Below are 19034 nucleotides of genomic sequence, written 5' to 3'. Positions count from 1 at the left end.
TACCAAAGCAAAGTAACACAGAATTAGTAAATCAATACCATTGTTTAATGTGTTATTTCTGGATTCCCCTTGCTTTTGGCAACACCTATTTCTTGGTCAGTGTTAATCCACAGGAAGGATGGAGGTTTTTTCCACTGCTTTTTGAAACTTCTGTTTCAGTTCAAGCAACTGAAAACTGATATTATTGTGTCATGGAAAACATTCCTGTCCAGTGAGTAATTGCCAAATTACAAAGATGAGAGAAGCTGCAGCACATTGGGTGCTACAACTCTCGTTTGCCCACTCTGAATTAAACAGTGTCTTACTGTTTGTTAGGAAACAGCTGTAGAATAAACATTTCTAGCTTGATTTTGCTTTTTTACCTGTTATTTCTGATGTTTGCTTGGTTGCCAGTGTAGTTCTCTGAAGGATGTTTAATTAAATGAAACTAAGATTTTCTAGAAATGATGTGCAGAAATAACAATGATGGGAAGGCAGGAACAGCCAACAGCATCCCTCAGCAGCTGGGTGAGAGTGTCCTGAAAGGCTGTGCCGGGGAAGTTTCCCATTCCCTGAGTTCCAGAGGTTTATCTGGAGCATCTTTCCCTGGAGCTGTTGGTGTGCACAGACAGCCTGGCGCTGGCATTGGCTGCCACTGCTGAAATTGGGAGGGTTTGGGGTGGTTTTTGTGCAGAGCTGGTGCAGGGGTGTGGTTTTATGGTTAGAACTTGTCTGGTTTTGCCTGTGTTTTCAGGTCAGAACAAATAAAATGGTGAAAACAAGTTCAATCTGGCTTTGGAGAAACCTACTCACTGAGAGGATTATTCTGCTTTTCTCCAAAGCTGGGTCTGACAGTAAAAATCCTGGGGGGGAAAAAGATGTTTAGTTTAAAAGTTAAAAATCAAAGTTTGATGTGTTGTTTTTGTTGGTTTTGATTTTGTTTGTTAAAGAAAGAAACCCAAGCCCTGAATTTGTTCCACTTTTCCAGGTCTTCAAAGCCAAGTGCTGTTAAAGAGAAGGATTTGCTGCCCTCCCCTGCTGCCCCAGCCCTGCAGAAGGATTCCAAGCAGGAACACAGCTCCAGGAAGAGGACAGTCAGTCAATCCTCATCCCTGAAATCCAGCAGCAACCCAGGCAAGGAGAGCAGCAGTGGCAGCAAGAGCAGCTCCTCTTCCAAGCAGAAGAAGACTGAGGGAAAAGGGTCCAGCAGTGCCAAGGAAGCCAAGGTAAGGCTCTGATTCTGCCCCTGCCTCTTGTGTTGTTTTTAGTTTGATCTAAACAACCATTTCCAGTTCAATTTAAAATACCTTTAGTTTGAGATGTGCATTGTTTCCTGTCACAGTGCTCCAGTGCCTTGCAAGGCCATAAATGAGAAGACAACTTGGAGAGAGTGTGGAATACTAATGCTTACCCTGCCAAATTCCTGTGTTAATTAGAGGAATGGGTTTAGTCATCCCCTGGCTGCTGGTGCTGCCTGTTTATGGTTTGAGTGGTTAATAAGAGCATCACTGGAAAGCTGTCTGCACACTGGAAGTGCCACTGGGAGATTTCTCTTCTCTCCTTGGAGCAGATACAGGACTTGTCCTGCTTTTTAAGGGCAGCAGGAGCTCAGTCCATGCTCAGTGCTGGGATGGGAAGCTCTGGCTCTCATTTTATGACATTGTAGAAAGATTATTTTAACTCCAGCTCAGCAGTTTTACAGAGCTCTCCATGACTGGAGAGAAGAAAACATGGAAATGTTATGGAGATGGTGCAGAAAATGGTTTGGAAGAGGTTTAGGTTGGGAAGTTCAATGTGATGGAATTTAAAAATGTAAATGTTCCTCAGCCAGTTGTTGATTTGTGATACATCTGTTGTTTTATACTTCAGGTGTGCTTACTCATACCTTTCTCAGAGGAGTAACTACTCCTAGGTGGGTTTACAAGGCAAAGGCATTCATGTTGTTGATGGAAATGAGAAATCCTCAAAATCCACATCTGTTAGAGTAGAAAAACAGGATTTAGCAGCAGTGACAGGGGAGATGGAGGGAGGCATTTCCTGGCCCTGGGTGTGTCTGGAAAGCTGCAGTGAGGAGCTCTGGCACCACCTGCACATTGTCCTTCCTGCATGGAATGGGGGAAGCTATGGGGAATTTATGCAGCAAAAGCTCCTCTTGGAACTGTTCTTTAAATGTTTTATTTGGCATGGATTTCCCTTCCAGGAAAAGGTCCTGAACAATTCCTCCAGCTGCCCTCCTGCCTCTGCTCAGGCCACAGAAAGTGTGAAGTCGAGGAGAGCAAAGCTCATTTTTGATGATAGGTAAGGACAGAAAATTTCCATTTCCTCTAGATTTCAAGCACAGGCAGCTCCCCATGGAGGAGAGTTGTCATTTTGCTCCACAAAACGTTACACACAAGCACTTTGTCAAAGAATACACCTTGAAAAGAAAACAAATATTTCACCATCTTGTGCAGACTTGAGGTTTCAGTTGGACCAGCTCAGATCTCAGCATGATGCTTGCTCTGAAAGCACTTTGTTAAATTCACTGTACAGATGAAATTATGTTTGCATCAAATGTAAAATAACTTCTGCTTAAGAACTTGCTTGAAATACTGTTTGAATGACCTGAAACTAAAGAACTAACTTGAAACTGCTTCTGACAATTTTATCATAGAAGTTAACTATTCTAACAGATGTATTTGAACAGTTTTATCATGGTGTAGCTCAAGTTAGGAACAGAAAAAGCCCTGACAAGTGACAGTATTAAGAAGCTCCAGTCATAAAAGGCCATGTAAGTGGGTGATTTTAATCCCTAAATCTGTGTTCTCTCTTGCAGGACTTACTCAGCTGATCATTATTTGCAGGAAGCAAAGAAGCTGAAACACAATGCAGATGCTTTGGTGAGTGGATCTTCAGTGCCCACCCAATGTTTTCCCCTCATCCTGGGGTTGTTTGCTGCCCTTCTGTGCTGGGATTTTCCTGCACTCCTGTGCCTGTGCTCTGACTTTTTCTCCCTCCCTGCAGTCGGACAGGTTCGAGAAGGCTGTGTACTACCTGGATGCTGTCGTGTCCTTCATTGAGTGTGGGAATGCATTGGAGAAAAATGCTCAGGAATCCAAGTCCCCGTTCCCTATGTATTCAGAAACTGTGGAATTAATCAAGTAAGCTTTGCAAAGCTTGGGTAGGGGCTCAGGGTGGGGGAGCTCTGGGAATCAGAGCTTTGGGAATTAAGGAAATATTTCCCCCATGTTTTGAGATCTGCTGTCATTGCCCAGTGACACTGGAGCAGTGAGCAGTTGGTTCCAGTTGCTGGGGTTTAGAGCATTTCCAGGAAGGGGGAGGTGGTTTCTGCTGAGGCTCTTGAAGTCCCTCTGCAATGAGTAACCCATGAGGAGCAAAATGACTCTGGTTACTGCTGAGTCAATGTTTTATTCAGGGCTGAGAGATGTTCCTGAAACAGGGGAAACAGCTGAAACTGGAAATTCATGAGAACATCAGTGTTTTGTGAATGATAAATGAGAGTAGTTTTTATTTGGGGCTGATTTGCTGCCTTCCCTGCAGATACACTATGAAACTGAAGAATTACTTGGCCCCAGATGCCACAGCTGCAGACAAAAGGCTGGCAGTGCTTTGGTGAGTGTGCTGGGGCTTCCCACAGTGCATTTCACAGCTTTTATCCACAGGAAATGCACTTTGACACTGACTCTTGGGTGTTCCTGAAGCAAACACAGGAGATTCTCACTTGGCTGTACAAAGATTAGTGCTGTGCTGAGTGCAGTAAATGAGGATGTTCAGCAAGGGCTGAGGCTTTGAGCCATTGAAGAATGACAGCAGAAGGTCCATGCTGAGCACTCAGCCAGGGATAAATCCCACTGGGACTGGCTGTGGGGACTGGGAGGCTGAGGGAGGAGCTGCAGGAGGTGTAGAGGCCCCTTTGGTTCAGGGGAGAGCAAAGGGAAATCCACTGAGTTAAGATAAACCTGACTTTGACTGTGGTTGTTTTTCCTGTCTTCATGCAGCCTTCGGTGCCAAGCTCTGCTCTACCTGAGGCTTTTCAAACTGAAAAAGGAAAGTGCATTGAAATACTCAAAAACTCTGACTGAACATCTGAAGGTAATTGCATCTGTATTTTCTTAGAATATTAAAACCTAATGGTATGAAAGCTCTACATCCCTTAAAGTTCCCAAATTCAGTTTTCAGCCTGCTGCATGGGAACACCTGTTTAGAACTGGAGCTGAAGGTGTATTAAAGCTGGGCAGAGCTCTAATAACCATAACCCTGCTGGTCCTGGCATTAACTCTCTATTCATTTGATCTTCTTTAATAAATTTACTAGGCTTCAGTGAGAAGGTTGTTTGCAGTGGGATGTTGGCTGGGTTTAGGTAAATTCCCCATGAATTTATCTACATTTCTGTGCAGTTGATTCTGCAGCTTCCAGCTCTCAATGCTGAGAGGAAACAGTCTCATCACATACCCAGTCTCTCAGATTTGGGATCTCTCTAATTGTTCAATGCCAGTGATAACAGATTCTATTAAAGGGCTGAAAAAACAAAAATGTTCTCCCAAGGGACATTTAAACCAGAGGGATACCTTGTTTCGCTAAAATAATCCCTTAATTTGTCTTTTACTCATCATAAATTTTTCCGAAATTTCAGTTTACTGTGATACTGTTGAGAATGTTACTTGAAAGTGCAACTGTAAAACGTTATTTGGTCAAAAAGAACCAATTAAGCAATGAGATAAAATGTAACTACTGAAAGTATAAACACAAATCAGGTGAAATGTGTCTTTTCCCCCCACAGAATTGCTACAATAATTCTCAAGCACCGTCACCTGGTATGGGAAGGTGAGTGGTAGAAGCTGTTACCTTTAACTCTCAACTTACAGCAAGTTTTCTCCATTTCCTGTGTGCCTGGGGTGCTCAGGGAGCAGCTTTTGGGGTGACTCTTTGAAGGGTGTGGATTTTGATCCCTTTTTTGGTGTCATTATCATGGTGGAGGGAAGTGCTGCTGCTCTGCAGGGTTTGTCAGGCAGAAAAAGGGTCAGTGTGTCACTAACCCACAAATCACTTCTCCCAGGGAGTTCTGGTGTTTAGTTTAAAGCTTTTCCCCCCAAACAGGAGCTTTAGGAGTGCTGTGAGGTCAGAGGTTACAAGCACTTTCAGTGTTCTCTGTTCCATAGTTTAGCAATTACTTCTGCTCTTTTAAACCCAAGAATGGACCTTTGATAAATTATTCAAAGTTTAAGGAGGGCACTTCAGATTTCCCTTGTGTTATCTCCAGTCATGTTATATAATGCAATATTCTGACAGTGGAGTTACCAGGCAGCTGGAATTTTTTTATTCTTACTTTTTAAGGTTCCATTTATTTAAACAACAAACTTAAAATTTTATTGAATTAAGTGATGCTGAGGTTTGGTAATTAGGTTTTGTAAGCTATAGATAATTGCTGGAGGATCCTCAGCAGTTCCCAGCTCAAGAATTTCATTTGCTGTAGGGCAAATCCTGATTTTTGATGTGTAAATTTGGAGTAACCCTGAGTGTGGGCAGAGCCATCTTCGGGGTGATCTTAGGGACATCAGAGTGTGATGTGCCTACAGCTGATGCATTTCTGCCTTTCCAATTCCATCTTCCCCTGTGGCTGAGCAGCAAACCTGTCGGGATGCCATCTCCAGTCTCTCCAAAGCTGTCTCCAGGGAATTCAGGAAATTACTCTTCCGGGGCAGCCAACCCTTCAGGGAGCGGATCCTCGGTGACGATCCCACAGCGCATCCACCAGATGGCTGCCAGCTACGTCCAGGTCACCTCCAACTTCCTCTATGCCACTGAAATCTGGGAACAAGCAGAACAGCTCTCGAGAGAACAGAAAGGTAAGGGCTGCATCGGGGATGGAAGCATCCAGAGGGGGTTGGAACACTCGCTGGATTTGAGTTTGTTTGTGGTGCTCTGGATGCTGAACCTCTGCAAAATCAGGGGCAAAGTGACACCTTGGGCTGCAGGGATAGCCCAGGCTGGGTGTTGTGGTTGTCAAGGTGGTGTTGGAGTTGTGACATGAAATTCTTCGTTGTGTTTCCTGTGAAATGTTCAGTGTAGGAAGAGGAACTTGGTGCATTTCCCATTCTGAAACTCTTTAGTGAAGACTTTAGGAAGTTTGTTAGTAGTTTAATTATTTCTGACCAGTGAAATACAAGTTTTAGAGGAAAACCAAGAAGTCTGGCAGTAGTTTAATTGTTTCCAAGCAGTCTTGTGCAAAAGAGTAGAGAAATGGCTTAGGAAGGACCTTTCTCCTTGTCTCCCCCATTCAGCCACCTCTCCTCACTCCCCTCTCTCCCCATCCCAGCGATCCCACAGGAACTGAGGCTTGGCTGTGGTTACCAACCTGCTCTTTCACTTGTGTTTGTGCTGTTGTAGAGTTCTTTGCTGAACTGGACAAGGTGATGGGGCCGCTGGTGTTCAACACGAGCATCATGACGGAGCTGGTGCGTTACACCCGCCAGGGCCTGCACTGGCTGCGCCTGGACGCCAAGTGAGGAACCCAAACCACCCATTCTTCAGCTGCCTCTGACTCCTCTCCACAACACTGTGTCATGTCAATAAGGAAGACTGCCATAACACATTGCTTAGTTGACACTAAGAGCAAGGAATGCTTTCCCATGTCTCCCATCCTCATTCGTGTTTTGTGTTTAACCCCCAAATCAGCTGGTTCATGGACTTCTTCAGTGCTCCCGGTTTAAGTTATTTAAATATTTGAAAATTCGCTACAGGAAAGTTGTAGTTTTGCTGATCTGTCGTGGATAGATCATTGGAATTCCAGTCACAATACATGAATAGTCAGTTTAAATCCTATTTATTTTAATTTTTTTAATTTTAATTTTGAAAAGCCCCCTACGGGGCTGGTTTTAGCTATTTCTTCTTCCCTAAAATTTCCCTTTTGAGTACTTAGAAATTAAACCTAGACACTTTATTTAAGTACTTTGTGAGCTTTGTTACTCTGTAATGTCTTGTGGTGGTAGAGCCTGTAAAAGGAACTAGGGTTGATAGGTTCTAACGAGTAGGGACACCATACTTCTCATGCCTAATGCCTATGAGTCGACTAATAAATGACAACTACAGATTTATTATTGCAGAATTTGTACTAAATAGAAAAGTTCCAGATATTCTTCTACGTATTGAGATACTTCATTTAAATGAATTATAAAGAAATTTATATGGAAAAATATTTAGCTGGATCTGCCTTGGATTGTTTCCAGGGCAGCTTCAAGCCATCGATTAACACTATAACAATCACAAAACATTACAGTAATTTGCATTTAATGTAACATCCAGGTAATGGTGTAGGAATGACCTTCAGTCCGATGGGTGCGATGCAAACAGGAAAGGCTTTGGAAAAGGACAATCTCGTGCTTTTTTTGCATCTCTTCATTTCAAATACCTTTTGTTTCTGTGCTTGTCACTTTTGGACAGTTATGAAATCGGGGAACTCTGCAGTTCCAAACCCAAGAGTAGTTAAATTCCTACCAGAACCGTCATTTGCATCTTTTCCATTGACTGAGAAACCAGGAATCTTTAGTAGAACTCGAGGTCCATTTTGTCCTCTTAGGGTCTGCTGGGTGATGGACACTACAGGCTGGCAGTGCAGCAGCCACCGTGGGGTGGGAGCACAGCTGCTCCTGCAGGAAGCACTGTTCTGGTGCAGGATGGATGGAAAACTTGGCTTTACCCCGTGCTAACGAAGGTCCCGTTCATGTCACATAATGTCCACTCCTGAGGGGCCACTGGGTGCCACCCAGGCTTTGTGGAGCTGCAGGTGGCCTCTCTCCGAGTGCAAACCAAAGTACCTTTCCACGTGAGGTGCTTGTCTGAGTTAAAGGTTTCAAATGCTACTGCTTTCAGTATTGCTTAGTGCCCCCAACATGTCTGGTGTGCCTTATGCCTTACTTTTAGATGAAGATTTTATGAACTGTTTACAAGATGTTTTACAGCAGGACCAGGTATACTGTATGCAGTGGTCTTCTGCAGTACTTGGGTAAAATTCCATTTCCTTTTTTCAAAGTCCCAGTGTCTGTCACACAAACCGACTCATCGCGGTGGTCTCCTTCCCAAGAGTCCAACTCTGAATCCTTTGGAGTGAGATTGTGGAATGCTGCTTTGTTTTCTCTCCCATTGAACCCTTTATTCTGTACCAGATATGAACGTGCATGTTCAGGAAAATTATTGCACTAAATTTTTTGTGTAGGTGTAGTTAAAGTGCCAAAATCACGGCAACCTCGAGAGAAGGAATAGAATTCTATGCTCCTTAGTACTGCAGTATGTCCTATGGGCTTTAAGAGTTTAGAAGTTTTGCAAATTAGTAACCTACTACAAGGTAGCTGCATCTTCGTAGAGCTTCCTTTGCGTCCCAGCGTGTTTTGTACTTCCAGAAAAGCTTTGCTACGTCCGGATTGATAAACGGGGAACAGACCTGGGGCTCTCCCCGACTCGCCTCTTCAGGTCTGTCGGAGCATCCTTTTTATGGAATCACTGTGCAAGGTCACCTTTCTGTTAGTCTTTGCTGTTGGAGACAGAACTCTGTACCCTCAAACTCCCCGCCGTGGGCATGGGACACTGTCAGCTGTGTTTCCTTTCCTCCTCTGAAGTGCCTCGCACACCTCTGACGCTGAGAAATCCCTTTGTAGAAGTTGCATTCATGGGTGGGTTTGTGTGTAGTGCTGCACTAGCCAGCGTGGCTGTTCTTGGCTTGCTCCTTTGTGCACAGTCACCATTGCTGTCAGCAGGAATGGTCTCATCTCGGGGAATTTTTTTTCCTTACCTAGAGTCCCACAAATACCTTTTGGTGTCACGCGAAATTGGCCTCTCAAAAAACGCATCGCTTATCCCTAGAGCAGTGGATCCTAGAAATTGGCTTCAAACAACCACAGGGCTTTTTGGCATCGTGTCAAAAATGTGGACCTGAGCTGGTTGGAAGTGTCCCAGCTGAAGGGTGAGCTCCATGGTGGAATACCCTCTGGAGTGCTGTCCCAGGTGGTGTGTCCGTGCTGGGGATAGGAAATGCCTTGTGCAGCTGGGGCTGGTGCAAACAGATCAGTTCAAACCTCACAATTCCAAAATCATGTCTTAATTTGGGATTGACCCTTGTTTCCAAGAGGAAAGTTCTGTACTTGATCAGATTTTATAGCAAAAAAAAAAAAAAAAAGCAAATACATCCTAGGCTTCCATCCCTCTGCCAAAGTAGGAGGGCTCTGTCCCTGTCCTTGGCAGCTCCCAGCACCACAGGGGGAGTGCAGGTCACAGGAGTGGCTGAGGAGGGACTCCCCAGTCCTGGCTTCCCAAATGATTCCCTGGGCAGGGAATATGTATTAATACATATCAACACTGTAATTTTAATTCCCTTGCTGATCATGGCCCCAGTTGGTGAATCTTAAAAATGGCTCAATCAGACTAGGCTTGCTCAGCTATCTGTGCTGTTTGACTTTGCTCTCAGACTTGCAGGTTCCAGGTGATAAAGGTGCAAACCATTTCTAATTCTGAATAAATCTTCAGGACACCAGAGTAAACCAGCCCAAGAGTTTTGTTTTGATTTGAATCTCAGCCATAAAGCAGAGCAGATGGACGGCTCTCCTTGGCTTCGATGGCAGTATGCAATTTGTATTGTATGTGTCTTTTAATATATATGTATATATATATGACTCAGTCTGTCCAAAGTATATGTTATACTTGTTTTTAGATTATGGTGCAACTGACTATATTGATATATTATTTATTGAGTGCTGAGTCACCATCTTATTGGTGATAAATATTGCATATTATCCAGGAGTGCAATGTATATTCCTTTAGATTGCTGAGGCTTGATTGCTGTGGTAACAAAAAATGCCCTGAAATGTATTTATGAATGGCCCCAACACACAGAGTCAGAATTTATGGGAATCATGTAGCACTTGCCTGGGGCAAGTAAAATAAAGCCGTAGGCAGAGAATTATGGAGTTTGCCCAAAAGGCAAGCTGCTGGAAAGAGAGAGAAACTACCTTTGCTGTATTTAATGTCATTTTCTGAACAGATCTTTGCTGTCACTGCAGTGTTTCTGTTGAGGCAGATCCACAAGGGCCTGAGCAAGTCAAGTTTGAATTACCCATTGGGGAGTAAACAACTTCCAAATTCTTACCTTCCCGACAAATCCTTGGGTCAGGGTTGAAATTTCTCCATGTGATGTGTCAGTGTTCTGGAAAATGCCTGTTCCTGAGCAGTGAGGTCAGTGCTGGGCATCCTGAAGGACAGAGAGGAGCCAGAGCTTTGCTCACCAACTCACCCAGATCCACAGCTGTTGCAGGAGGGTTTCCCAGGCAGGAAGGGTCAGTGGGAATCGTGGTGTGTCCGAGTGGTTGAGGGCTGTGGTGCCCTTGGGGAGGGAAGGGGCAGCTGAGCTCCTCTGGATCCATGGTGGAGCAATTCCAGCTGCTCTGGCAGCTCGCAGGGAGCTGGGCTGCTGGTGTGGCTGTGCTTCCCCTGCTCTAATTCCACTCTGGGGCAGCTTCCCTGTCTCCAGTCTCCATCCCTGTCCTGGGACACGACTGCCGCGGTGGCTCCTGGGGCTGCCTTGGCATTCCACATCCCAAACTCTACTCTAAGGACCAGACGTGACTTTCCAAGCACAGTTTCTGACATTTGTATCTGGTCCCCCTTTTAAATTGTTTTAAAAAAAAATTTTGTATATGGAGGATAAAGTGCTTATATATTTATTAAAAATCCTTTATCTTATTTGAAATTATTATTTGGTGAAGAAGGGGTTTTTCTTTTGGGGGAGGGCTGGGGGGGAGGTAACTTTTAACCTGTCACTTATAAATGAAGCCCTGATTAATCGTACAGAAAGGTACTGTTAGTAACTAATGGGATGTCTCTGTTTTATGCTTTGTACATGACAAGTCCATGTGTTACATTTTGTTTTCTATCGAAAGATTTGGGCATCTGTCTTCAACCAAAACCTGAAAAAAAAAATAAACAAACTGTGATTTTATTTGTTGCAATACATTTGAAATTTCAAAGGGTACTTTGGGGCTCAAAATTAGGATTTCTAAGTCAGTATGTGCATTTCACGTAATAAAGCTGTTAATGGTGAGCAAAGTATTATATACTAACTAGATTTTTTCCACATCTGTATAGTATATTCTATGTATTTTGTGGTATTGAGATTATAGAAAGTTTAGTGTCTGAAACATGCGTTTAATGTGTATTTTTAAACAAATTTATGGCAATTAAAATATTTGGAGAAAAGGGTATCACATTTCAATTTGTAAAGATCTTTTTAACTACTGTGTCATTAAAATGCTTTGTACAATGCAAAACTGTAACTGGAGAAACTAAGTTTAATAAATATCAAATAGATTTTCTGTATTAAACTTCCAACCCCCTGTGCCTGTATCTGTTTTGTGGAGCCTTCTCCTCCCTGAAGTGCATTTTTAGGCAGAATTTTCTTTCCTTGATCCTATTGCTCTGTGTAACAAAAGAAAAGTAGCATCCAATTTTTGTGTCCAGACTTGCTGATAGTTCTTTTTTGTCTTTCAGCCTCCGAGTTGACATCCAGCAGATCAAAGCAGCAATTTGATCAATTCACTTTAAGACAGGAGATAAGGTCAGTGGCAAAAGTCAGTCTAGGACATGTATTCAAGTAAATTTGATTAGAAGTAATTATTAGTAAATAGTTTTCCTTCCACTTATCGCTGGGTATATTTGGGATATTTGAATTGCTATCGGTATTATCAGTTTGGCTCCCTCTTTCTAACAGGCTTTTATCTGAGGGCTGATAAGAGCTGGATGGGGAGGAGATGGAGCCTGATCTACTTTGTGCTCTTGCCAGGTGGAAGGATAAATGTCCAGAGTGTGGCTGGAGCTGAGCCCCAGTCTGTGCTCACCATGCATTGTGCTCGAGACACAAGGAAAACCAAGCTGCTTTGCTGAATATACACTTTAATTCACACCTTCAAATAAATAATAGGAAGCATTACAAAAAAACCAAACTAGCAGGAGAGGCAGAGCCCTTTTATTGAGCTTGGCCAGAGGCCTCCAGAGGCGTGGCTGTGGGAGGAGATGCTCTCGAGCTCTTTGAAGTCCTTTTATCAGCACATGTGACAGAAATATTAAATACTCTGATTGCCCGAGGCCCTTGCAGCTCCTGAGCAGTCAATAAATACATCCCAAGTGTGTGGAGCATGGTCAGCAGTAACAGTGCAGGCTGTGCTTGGTGCAGCTCAGGCCGAGGCCGTGGAGAGGAGACAGCGGTTTTTCCTGGAGAGAAAAAAGCATGGTGAGGCACTGGGAGCTGGGGCTGCCACTGCCAGCCTCAGCCAGGGCTCCCAGCTACATCCCTGTGCCAGCAGGGCTGGGCTCAGGCACAGTGTCCCCCTCAGCTGTTCAGTTGGTTTTGATTCCTTTCTGGTTCTTTGCTCTCCATCAGAGCTCCAAAGAGCTGCAGCCAGGGCTGGAGGCTCAGTGCAGGGATGTGGAGCAGCTGCAGTGCTGTCCACAGGCTCCTCTTGTGGCTGAACCTTCCTGGAGCTGCTCTTCAGCTCAGCTCTGGGAGTCAGCAGAGCCCAGGGATGCATTTCAAACAGCATAGCAGCCCAACCACCCTGGGTCAGTATTTACTGACTTGTCCTACTTGTTTATAATAGAAAATAATCTTACTTAGAATAACATTCATTAATAATAGGAATTATTATTATAACTTATCTATTACTGCTATTTGCATATAGTAGAAAATGACTGTTTTACCCTGTCTTTGACTGCTGGTGTATGTGTGCAGTGGGTGCCACATGAAATCACCTTTCAGTCACAAAGTAGTAATTTTAACTAATCAATTTAACTATCTGTAGTTGGACAATTTGCTCATGTCTAGTAAGAACAAAATAGCTTTTGATACTGTTATTTTTTTAAACTATGAGCTTCAATAATCATCCTGAAGTGATTAATTTAGGGTAAGATATTAATACAGGCTTTTTCACTTTTCATTAGTACATGCATTAAAAGGAAGGATTAATGGTGAGGTCTGTCTGGAGCCTCTGTCCCCTTTGCCCAGCCAGGTTATTTGGGGTTGCAGTGAAAGGCAGTCGGGAGCCCTGGACTCTGCTCTGTTTGCTCTGCTTACTAAACAGTCTGAGTCCTTTGCCCCATGCCTATTCCTGGTATCTTTTTTTATGCACAGAGGTCCCTCTGGATGCCATTTGGATGAGCCCAGGTGGGAAGTTCCTTTGGTAACTTCCAGGTGGGAAGCGTGTGGAGCGTGCTTACCGGCAGAGCATGGTGAGGCACTCGCTGTTGTCCCTGCACGAGGCTCCGATGGGTCTCAGGGACACTCCTCTCCAGAAGGGTGTCATCCGCCGCTGCCGGGGACTGCGGGGCTGGCCGCGGGGCTGGCTCTGGGGCAGGGACATGCCGTGGGTCTGGAACAGAGCAGGGTGACCGTCAGGACACGTGGCAGCTGCAGCACTTCCTTGTTCTGCTGCTGCTGCTGCTGCTGCTGCTGAGGTCAATAGTCTTCATTTTAGGTGAAGCACTTGAAATCTTTCTGGTTTTCAGATCGCAGCACCCTTTGGTAAAGCACTGCTTGCAGCCCAACCCCAAGTAAATATGTACCCAAATTGAAGATGGTTTTAATCTCCTTGGGAGGGAAGGCAGGATCACTGCCTGAGCTATGGCTCAGAGCAGCCCAGCATTCATGAGGCAGTAATTGCATTTTTATGATGCTGAATCCTCTAAAAAGCCCTGCTGTCACCTCTTAACTCCTGCCAGTTGTCCATCCAAATCATAACAGCTTTTATGCAGGGCCTGTCCTTTGAATTACCCCTTGCAATAGTTTATTTCTAACAGTTTGTTTCAATATGATCTCAGTTTACCTGGCTGAGCAGCAGTGAGCAGAGCAGAAGGGCTGCCATCACTTTCCCCCAGTGCATCTTCCCAGCAGGAGCTGTCACTCGGAGCAGCCGTGGGCGGAGGAGGCAGGAAGAGCTCCAGTCAGGACTTCCCAGGCTTTCAGCTACATTTTTATAGACTTCATTCTCTTATCATTGCATCAGCTGCCAGTTATTACAGGACCAAAGTTCGCTTTGGAGCGAGGGAATTGCTAAGTCTACATCTGCTGCAGTGATCTGGTTCAAGGCCTGTCTCTCGAGCTAATGATTTACTCCCCTCGCAGCTGTACTTTGTCTGGTCACTTGTGCTGACCCCTTGTGCCAAGTGTTCCTTTTTTTAAAGCCCACCTAAGAGGTTACCAGAACTCCGTGGTCTATTTGTAGGCAAAAGGGGGAGGTGGCCCAAATTATTTTGGTCATGATCAAAAGCCTTATTAAACTCCTGTAGCTCTGAGTTAGCCAACTAGGGATAAGGGTTGTCTTGCCAAGCTGATTTGGAGCAAAGAATTGTGCTTTTGATTTGTTTCTCCCTCTTGGTACATCAAAGAACCATAAGGAAGTTGCTTAACCTTTATTTCCAGGCACAGAGTGCTCAAAAAGCATGTGTAACACTTTCCAGCTGGGTTTGGGAATGTAAAATGTGTGGTAACTCACAGAGCTCTTCCCCCTGGAATCCAAAGGTGTCGAAGATAATCATCGCCATGTAGATAATGGACCAGGCTGCTCAAGGCTTGTCTGGAGCTGAGGAGCTCCATGTGCAGGCTGTGGTTTCCCTGGTTGAGCCATCTCTGCCCCCAAGCTGTGCCACTCACCCTCAGGCTTCCAAAGGCTGCCAGCAGCCCCTGTGGGGGTGGAGGGACCCTTTGGCAGTGAGAGGATGCTTCAGTTTTTCCATTGTGGAGTGAGATTGCAGCAGCAGAGAGAAGTGTGTGAGCAGAGCTGGCACTTCTCATCTCCTCTGTCCTCTGCTTGCACACTTACTTGTCCTAGTGTTTGTGTCTCGTGGCTCCTCACCTGTGGGATCTTGGATGGGGCTTGGGGCAACCTGGGCTAGCAAAGGTGGGCAAACTGGAAGAGCTTTAAGGACCTTTCCAGCCCAGCCCAGGCTGTGGTTCTGTCTGGCTCCCACACCTGTCCCATGTGCCCTAAATCTGTCAGGTCTCACATCTGAGATTGCACAGTGACAAAAAGAGAATTCCAACTTACTGGTGTCATTGCGTGCAGGTTTTGGAACATACTGTTTTAATTAAAGTAAATATTTTATAGATAAAGCAAAAAGTGTATAATGAACTGTGTTTTAGCTAAATTGTAAATACAGATCTGGATGTCACAGGCTCCATTTCTGTGATTGCTTAATATGAAGGCTCAAGTGCCAGCGTGGAGGGCAAGTGACTTAGATTAAGATAATGCCATGATATCAGATGATTACCCCTTAGCCCAAATTTCACTGGGATTAAAAGAAAAACCTTCCCAGCACAGTCTACAACCGCTGATGAATTATTCCCGTCCTAGGATGGTTTTTACACACCTTCCTCTGTCCTATTTTGCTTTTCTGAGAGGAGGAAGCAAAATTTTCATTATTTCACCTTCCTGGATCTTAAGAAGGGAAAGAAATTGGACAGTAAATCATGACATGTCAAGGAGCTGAACTTAAAATTTCTTTTGCATTTGGCTGGGAATTTCTCAATTGTTTTTCCCCTGGAGTCCTTTCTTTTCATGCATGTGAGTTCTGATTTCTGCTGTTTCCACCAGGCACTAGTGTAGAACAGAAAGGAGGACAAGGCAGCAGCAGGAGCCCTGACTTCATCCATGGAGCACAAGATTTGGAACAGCAGCAGAGCCCTCTGTAAGTCATCAGCTGGGGAAGGCTGGTACTTTGTGACGATTCCTGAGAGTTGTTGTGTGTCCTTCTGGGTCACTAATAGCATCAGCATGTCCCTGTCAGGCAACAACATGCTCTGTGCAAGAAACTGGGGGAAAAAGAGTAAAACTGAGCCAGTCCTTTCCATGTCCACAATTCTGGAGGCAGTGAGAGGCCTCTGCAGAGATGTGAGAAAAGAGACACAAAATGTTGCTCTGTTGCCACTTCTAATAATCACCCAAAGGAGAACAGAAATAAATTAGGTGAGTGAAAACTTTTTAAGCACCTTGTTCAGATTCTGAAATGCCCATGGGCCAAACTCCCAATGCCACGGGTCCAGCAGGGAATGCCAGCTGGGAATGGGGCTGCATCCGAGGAGGAGTTGGGATGGGTGGGCACTGCCACAGGATGGTGGGGCAGGAGCAGGATGGCAGGGATGGCTCAGGGCAGGGGCAGGAGCTGGCTGGGCAGGGTAGCAACAGGCTGGTGGTGGAGCAGGTCAGGGCTGACCCTGCCCCTCGCTGCTGACCCTGTCCCTCCACGCTGACCCCGCCGTGGTGCTGACCCTGCCCCCTGGCCGGCGCGTGGCCGCAGTGCCACTGCCTCACTGTTTGCTTTGGTCTGGCCCCTGGGCCAGGCACAGTTCACTGTCTGACCACAAGCAGGGACCTCGTGAGAGCCTGGGTGAGCTGCTGCCCTCCAGCAGAGCTGCTGGGACAACACGCAGTGAAAAGCTGAGCTGGCAAGGCTGAGCTTCACAGGGGTTGGCGCTGAGGCCACCCAGCCCTGCGGCTCTCAGGCTCAGTGAGCAGCACACCAAGTTCTGAATGAAATGTCTCAGGGAGAGGCACTTTTATACAGGCAGACAGATAAGCAGGAATGGCTTCTCACTGCCAAAGAGCAGATTTAGGTGTTAGAAAGCAATTAATCCCTGTGAGAGTGGGAAGACACAAGTTGCAATAGAAGCTGTGGCTGCCCCTGGATCCCTGGAGTGTCCAAGGCCAGGCTGGACAGGGCTTGGAGCAACCTGGGGCAGTGCAAGGTGGGGCTGGATGAGCTCTAAAGTCTCTTCTGGGATAAATCTGGATAAATCTGCCTCTATACATCTCTGCCACCTCACAACGACAGTAGCCAGTTTGTTGTTCCCCACTTTGCTTAAGCTGCCTAGAAAATACCAGTGACCCAAAATGCAGTTAAGTATGGAATATTTTTGTCACAACTTGGGAGCACTGGCTGGTTTTATTGCTATTTATTCCAACCTCAGGGTGTGCTTGGAGGAAACACAAGAGGCTGAGCTCAGTCTCATGTGCTCTGAGCACCAAAATACTCCAGCATTGAGCTATAAAAATTGCTTCGGCTCAGCTTCCTGAAGTGAGAGCCTGAGCATCATTGTCTTCCTGACAGCCCAGCCCTGAGCACTTGGGGAAACTCACAGAGAAACGTCATTCCTGCCCTGCAGATAAGATAAATTCCCAGGACAGTCACAGGAACAGCACAGCAGGAACACCAACGTGTTGTGCTGCATGGGGTGGGAGCTGGAGGCAGTCAGTGGAACACTCAGAGGAAAAAATTAGGATAGAGGAACCAGCCAGGTGTTCTGAGCTTCCGACAGCAAAGGTGTTTCTGTACTTAGAGCCACAGGGTGAATTTGTCACATAGTTAAGTGACTTTACTACCAGCAGCTGATTTTTAATCATCTTCAGGCTTTAACAGTCTTGTTTCTCACGGCAGTTCTCAAGAGGGTTCTAATGCAGCCTGTTACCACTGATCAGATATCAGAATGTAGTTAATCACCCAATTTACATTACCTGGGTAATTAGAATCACAGGATCAGAGAACAGCCCAGGTTGGCAGGGACCTTGACAGATCAGCTGGTGCAGCCGTTTGTGGGAATGGAGCCCAGAGGTTACCTGGCATCCCATGCAGTCACCTCCTGAAACCCCCAGGCTGTTCCAGGGACTGATTGTTCTCAGTGGAAAAAATTCCTTTGTTACACAGAGATGAAACCTCTCCTGGTGATGAAACCTCCCCTGTACCTGTTCCCCCTCATCTTCTGCCCAGGGCTCCCGTGAAGAGCGAGCCTCCTGCCAGAGGTCAGGGTCCATCCCAAATCCCAAGCCACCGGCCAGCCCGGCCAGCTTTAATCAATACCAAACCAGGGAGTATTTATTTTTCACAGATCTCAAGGCTGGAGGAAAAGCAGCAGCCAGTGATGGGAAAAATAAAGGGGACAAGGAACAATTTCAAAAGAGCCCTTGCTGCACTTTATACTGAAGAATATTTCAAATAAACAGGAATTATGAAGGCTGGAAGTGCTCTAAGACAAAAACATCCGAGCACATGGAACTTCAGCCTGTACAGAGAGAACCAGACAAGGGATTTGTTACTTCTCACCTCAAAGAGCTCAAGACACGGATTTCACACACAGTCATGGGGCAAAGTTACAGTTTATTAGCCACGACTTATCTCCCTGTTAATCCCTCCGGCCATGGGAACAAGCACAGCAGGTCCCAAGGAGCTCCGCAGCCACGTGGTCACTGCTGGTGGTCACTCGTCGTGCTCCTGGTCACTGCTCCTGGTCACTGCTAGTGCTCGTAGTCAGCCGGGTTCTTCCTCTTGAGCCGCTCGAACTCCTGATCCCCCCAGCTGTAAATGAGGTAACCGAGGGCCAGGGCTGCAGGGACACAGGACAGGCATGGTCAGGGGACACAGCAATGAGGGGACACTGCCAGAGAGGGACATTCTCCGTAAAAGGACAGGGAAAGGAGGGGACATTGCTCTAAGGGGATAATGCAGCGAGGGGACACTGCAGTAAGGGGACATTTACAATAACAGAGCATTCAATGCAATGAGAGGACACTTCTATAAAGGGACACTGCAATAAGGGGAGTTCACAGTATGGGGACATTGCGATAAAGGGATATTCACAATATGGGGACACTGCAATAAGGGGGATATGCACAATATGGGGACACTGCAATAAGGGGATTTCACAATATGGGGACACGGCAGTGAGGGGACACTGCACCGCGCACAGCACCGACCTCCTGCGACAAAACAACGTCCCACAACCCCCCCTCAGCCCCGGCCAGCTCCCCCTGCCCCAATTTACACCACGAAGGAGGCATAAAAAGGGAGGAATCCCCCCTGTACTCACGGGGCACCACCTTCAGCACCTGGGAGGCGAAGCGGCGGCCCGCGTTGGGCACCCCGTGGGACACGACATTGGGGAAGGCGCGCTGCTCGAAGGGCGACAGGCTGTAGGTGATGACATGGCGCACCCGCGCCAGGTTCCCGAAGTGCTTCCCCATGGCCGCGCT

The 19034-nt window shown here is 45.9% G+C and overlaps 3 protein-coding genes across 5 annotated transcripts in view; 1 reads left to right on the top strand and 2 right to left on the bottom strand.

Moving 5' to 3' along the window:
- Positions 1–11352, top strand: part of AFF4 (ALF transcription elongation factor 4) — a 45997-nt gene extending 34645 nt beyond the window's left edge. For all 3 annotated transcript variants that reach the window (XM_085074065.1, XM_085074064.1, XM_085074066.1), the window contains exons 14-22: positions 968–1205; positions 2180–2277; positions 2795–2858; positions 2983–3119; positions 3520–3591; positions 3978–4071; positions 4760–4803; positions 5605–5825; positions 6367–11352. In XM_085074065.1, the coding sequence (XP_084930191.1) occupies positions 968–1205; positions 2180–2277; positions 2795–2858; positions 2983–3119; positions 3520–3591; positions 3978–4071; positions 4760–4803; positions 5605–5825; positions 6367–6485 (1087 nt within the window). In that variant the 3' untranslated portion in view covers positions 6486–11352. The remainder of the gene's footprint in view (positions 1–967; positions 1206–2179; positions 2278–2794; positions 2859–2982; positions 3120–3519; positions 3592–3977; positions 4072–4759; positions 4804–5604; positions 5826–6366) is intronic.
- Positions 11353–11896: 544 nt separating this feature from the next.
- LEAP2 (liver enriched antimicrobial peptide 2) lies at positions 11897–13999 on the bottom strand. The gene is made up of 3 exons (XM_085074074.1): positions 13839–13999; positions 13234–13385; positions 11897–12231 (listed from the first exon to the last, which is right to left on the bottom strand). The coding sequence occupies exons 1-3, from the start codon at positions 13893–13895 to the stop codon at positions 12195–12197; spliced, it is 246 nt and encodes an 81-aa protein (XP_084930200.1). The 5' UTR covers positions 13896–13999; the 3' UTR covers positions 11897–12194.
- Positions 14000–18142: 4143 nt separating this feature from the next.
- UQCRQ (ubiquinol-cytochrome c reductase complex III subunit VII) lies at positions 18143–19025 on the bottom strand. The gene is made up of 2 exons (XM_085074075.1): positions 18872–19025; positions 18143–18388 (listed from the first exon to the last, which is right to left on the bottom strand). Exons 1-2 carry the CDS (start codon positions 19023–19025, stop codon positions 18300–18302), a joined length of 243 nt encoding a protein of 80 aa, XP_084930201.1. The 3' UTR covers positions 18143–18299.
- Positions 19026–19034: the final 9 nt, after the last annotated feature.

Source organism: Lichenostomus cassidix, chromosome 13 (assembly GCF_008360975.1).
Source record: "Lichenostomus cassidix isolate B80296 chromosome 13, HeHo_3.0, whole genome shotgun sequence".
NCBI lineage: Eukaryota > Metazoa > Chordata > Aves > Passeriformes > Meliphagidae > Lichenostomus > Lichenostomus cassidix.
This window is presented reverse-complemented; position numbering and strand designations above follow the sequence as displayed.

What these genes read in the sequence shown, in the direction of transcription:
- LEAP2 (XM_085074074.1), bottom strand. Translation starts at nt 13,895, where the DNA reads ATGCACTGGGGGAAAGTGATGGCAGCCCTTCTGCTCTGCTCACTGCTG. An exon ending in GCTCACTGCTGCTCAGCCAG is followed by an intron (nt 13,386 to 13,838) that starts GTAAACTGAGAT and finishes GCTCTGTTCCAG; the next exon opens with ACCCACGGCATGTCCCTGCC. An exon ending in TGCCTCACCATGCTCTGCCG is followed by an intron (nt 12,232 to 13,233) that starts GTAAGCACGCTC and finishes TTTTCTCTCCAG; the next exon opens with GAAAAACCGCTGTCTCCTCT.
- UQCRQ (XM_085074075.1), bottom strand. Translation starts at nt 19,025, where the DNA reads ATGGGGAAGCACTTCGGGAACCTGGCGCGGGTGCGCCATGTCATCACC. An exon ending in GGTGCTGAAGGTGGTGCCCC is followed by an intron (nt 18,389 to 18,871) that starts GTGAGTACAGGG and finishes GTGTCCCTGCAG; the next exon opens with CCCTGGCCCTCGGTTACCTC.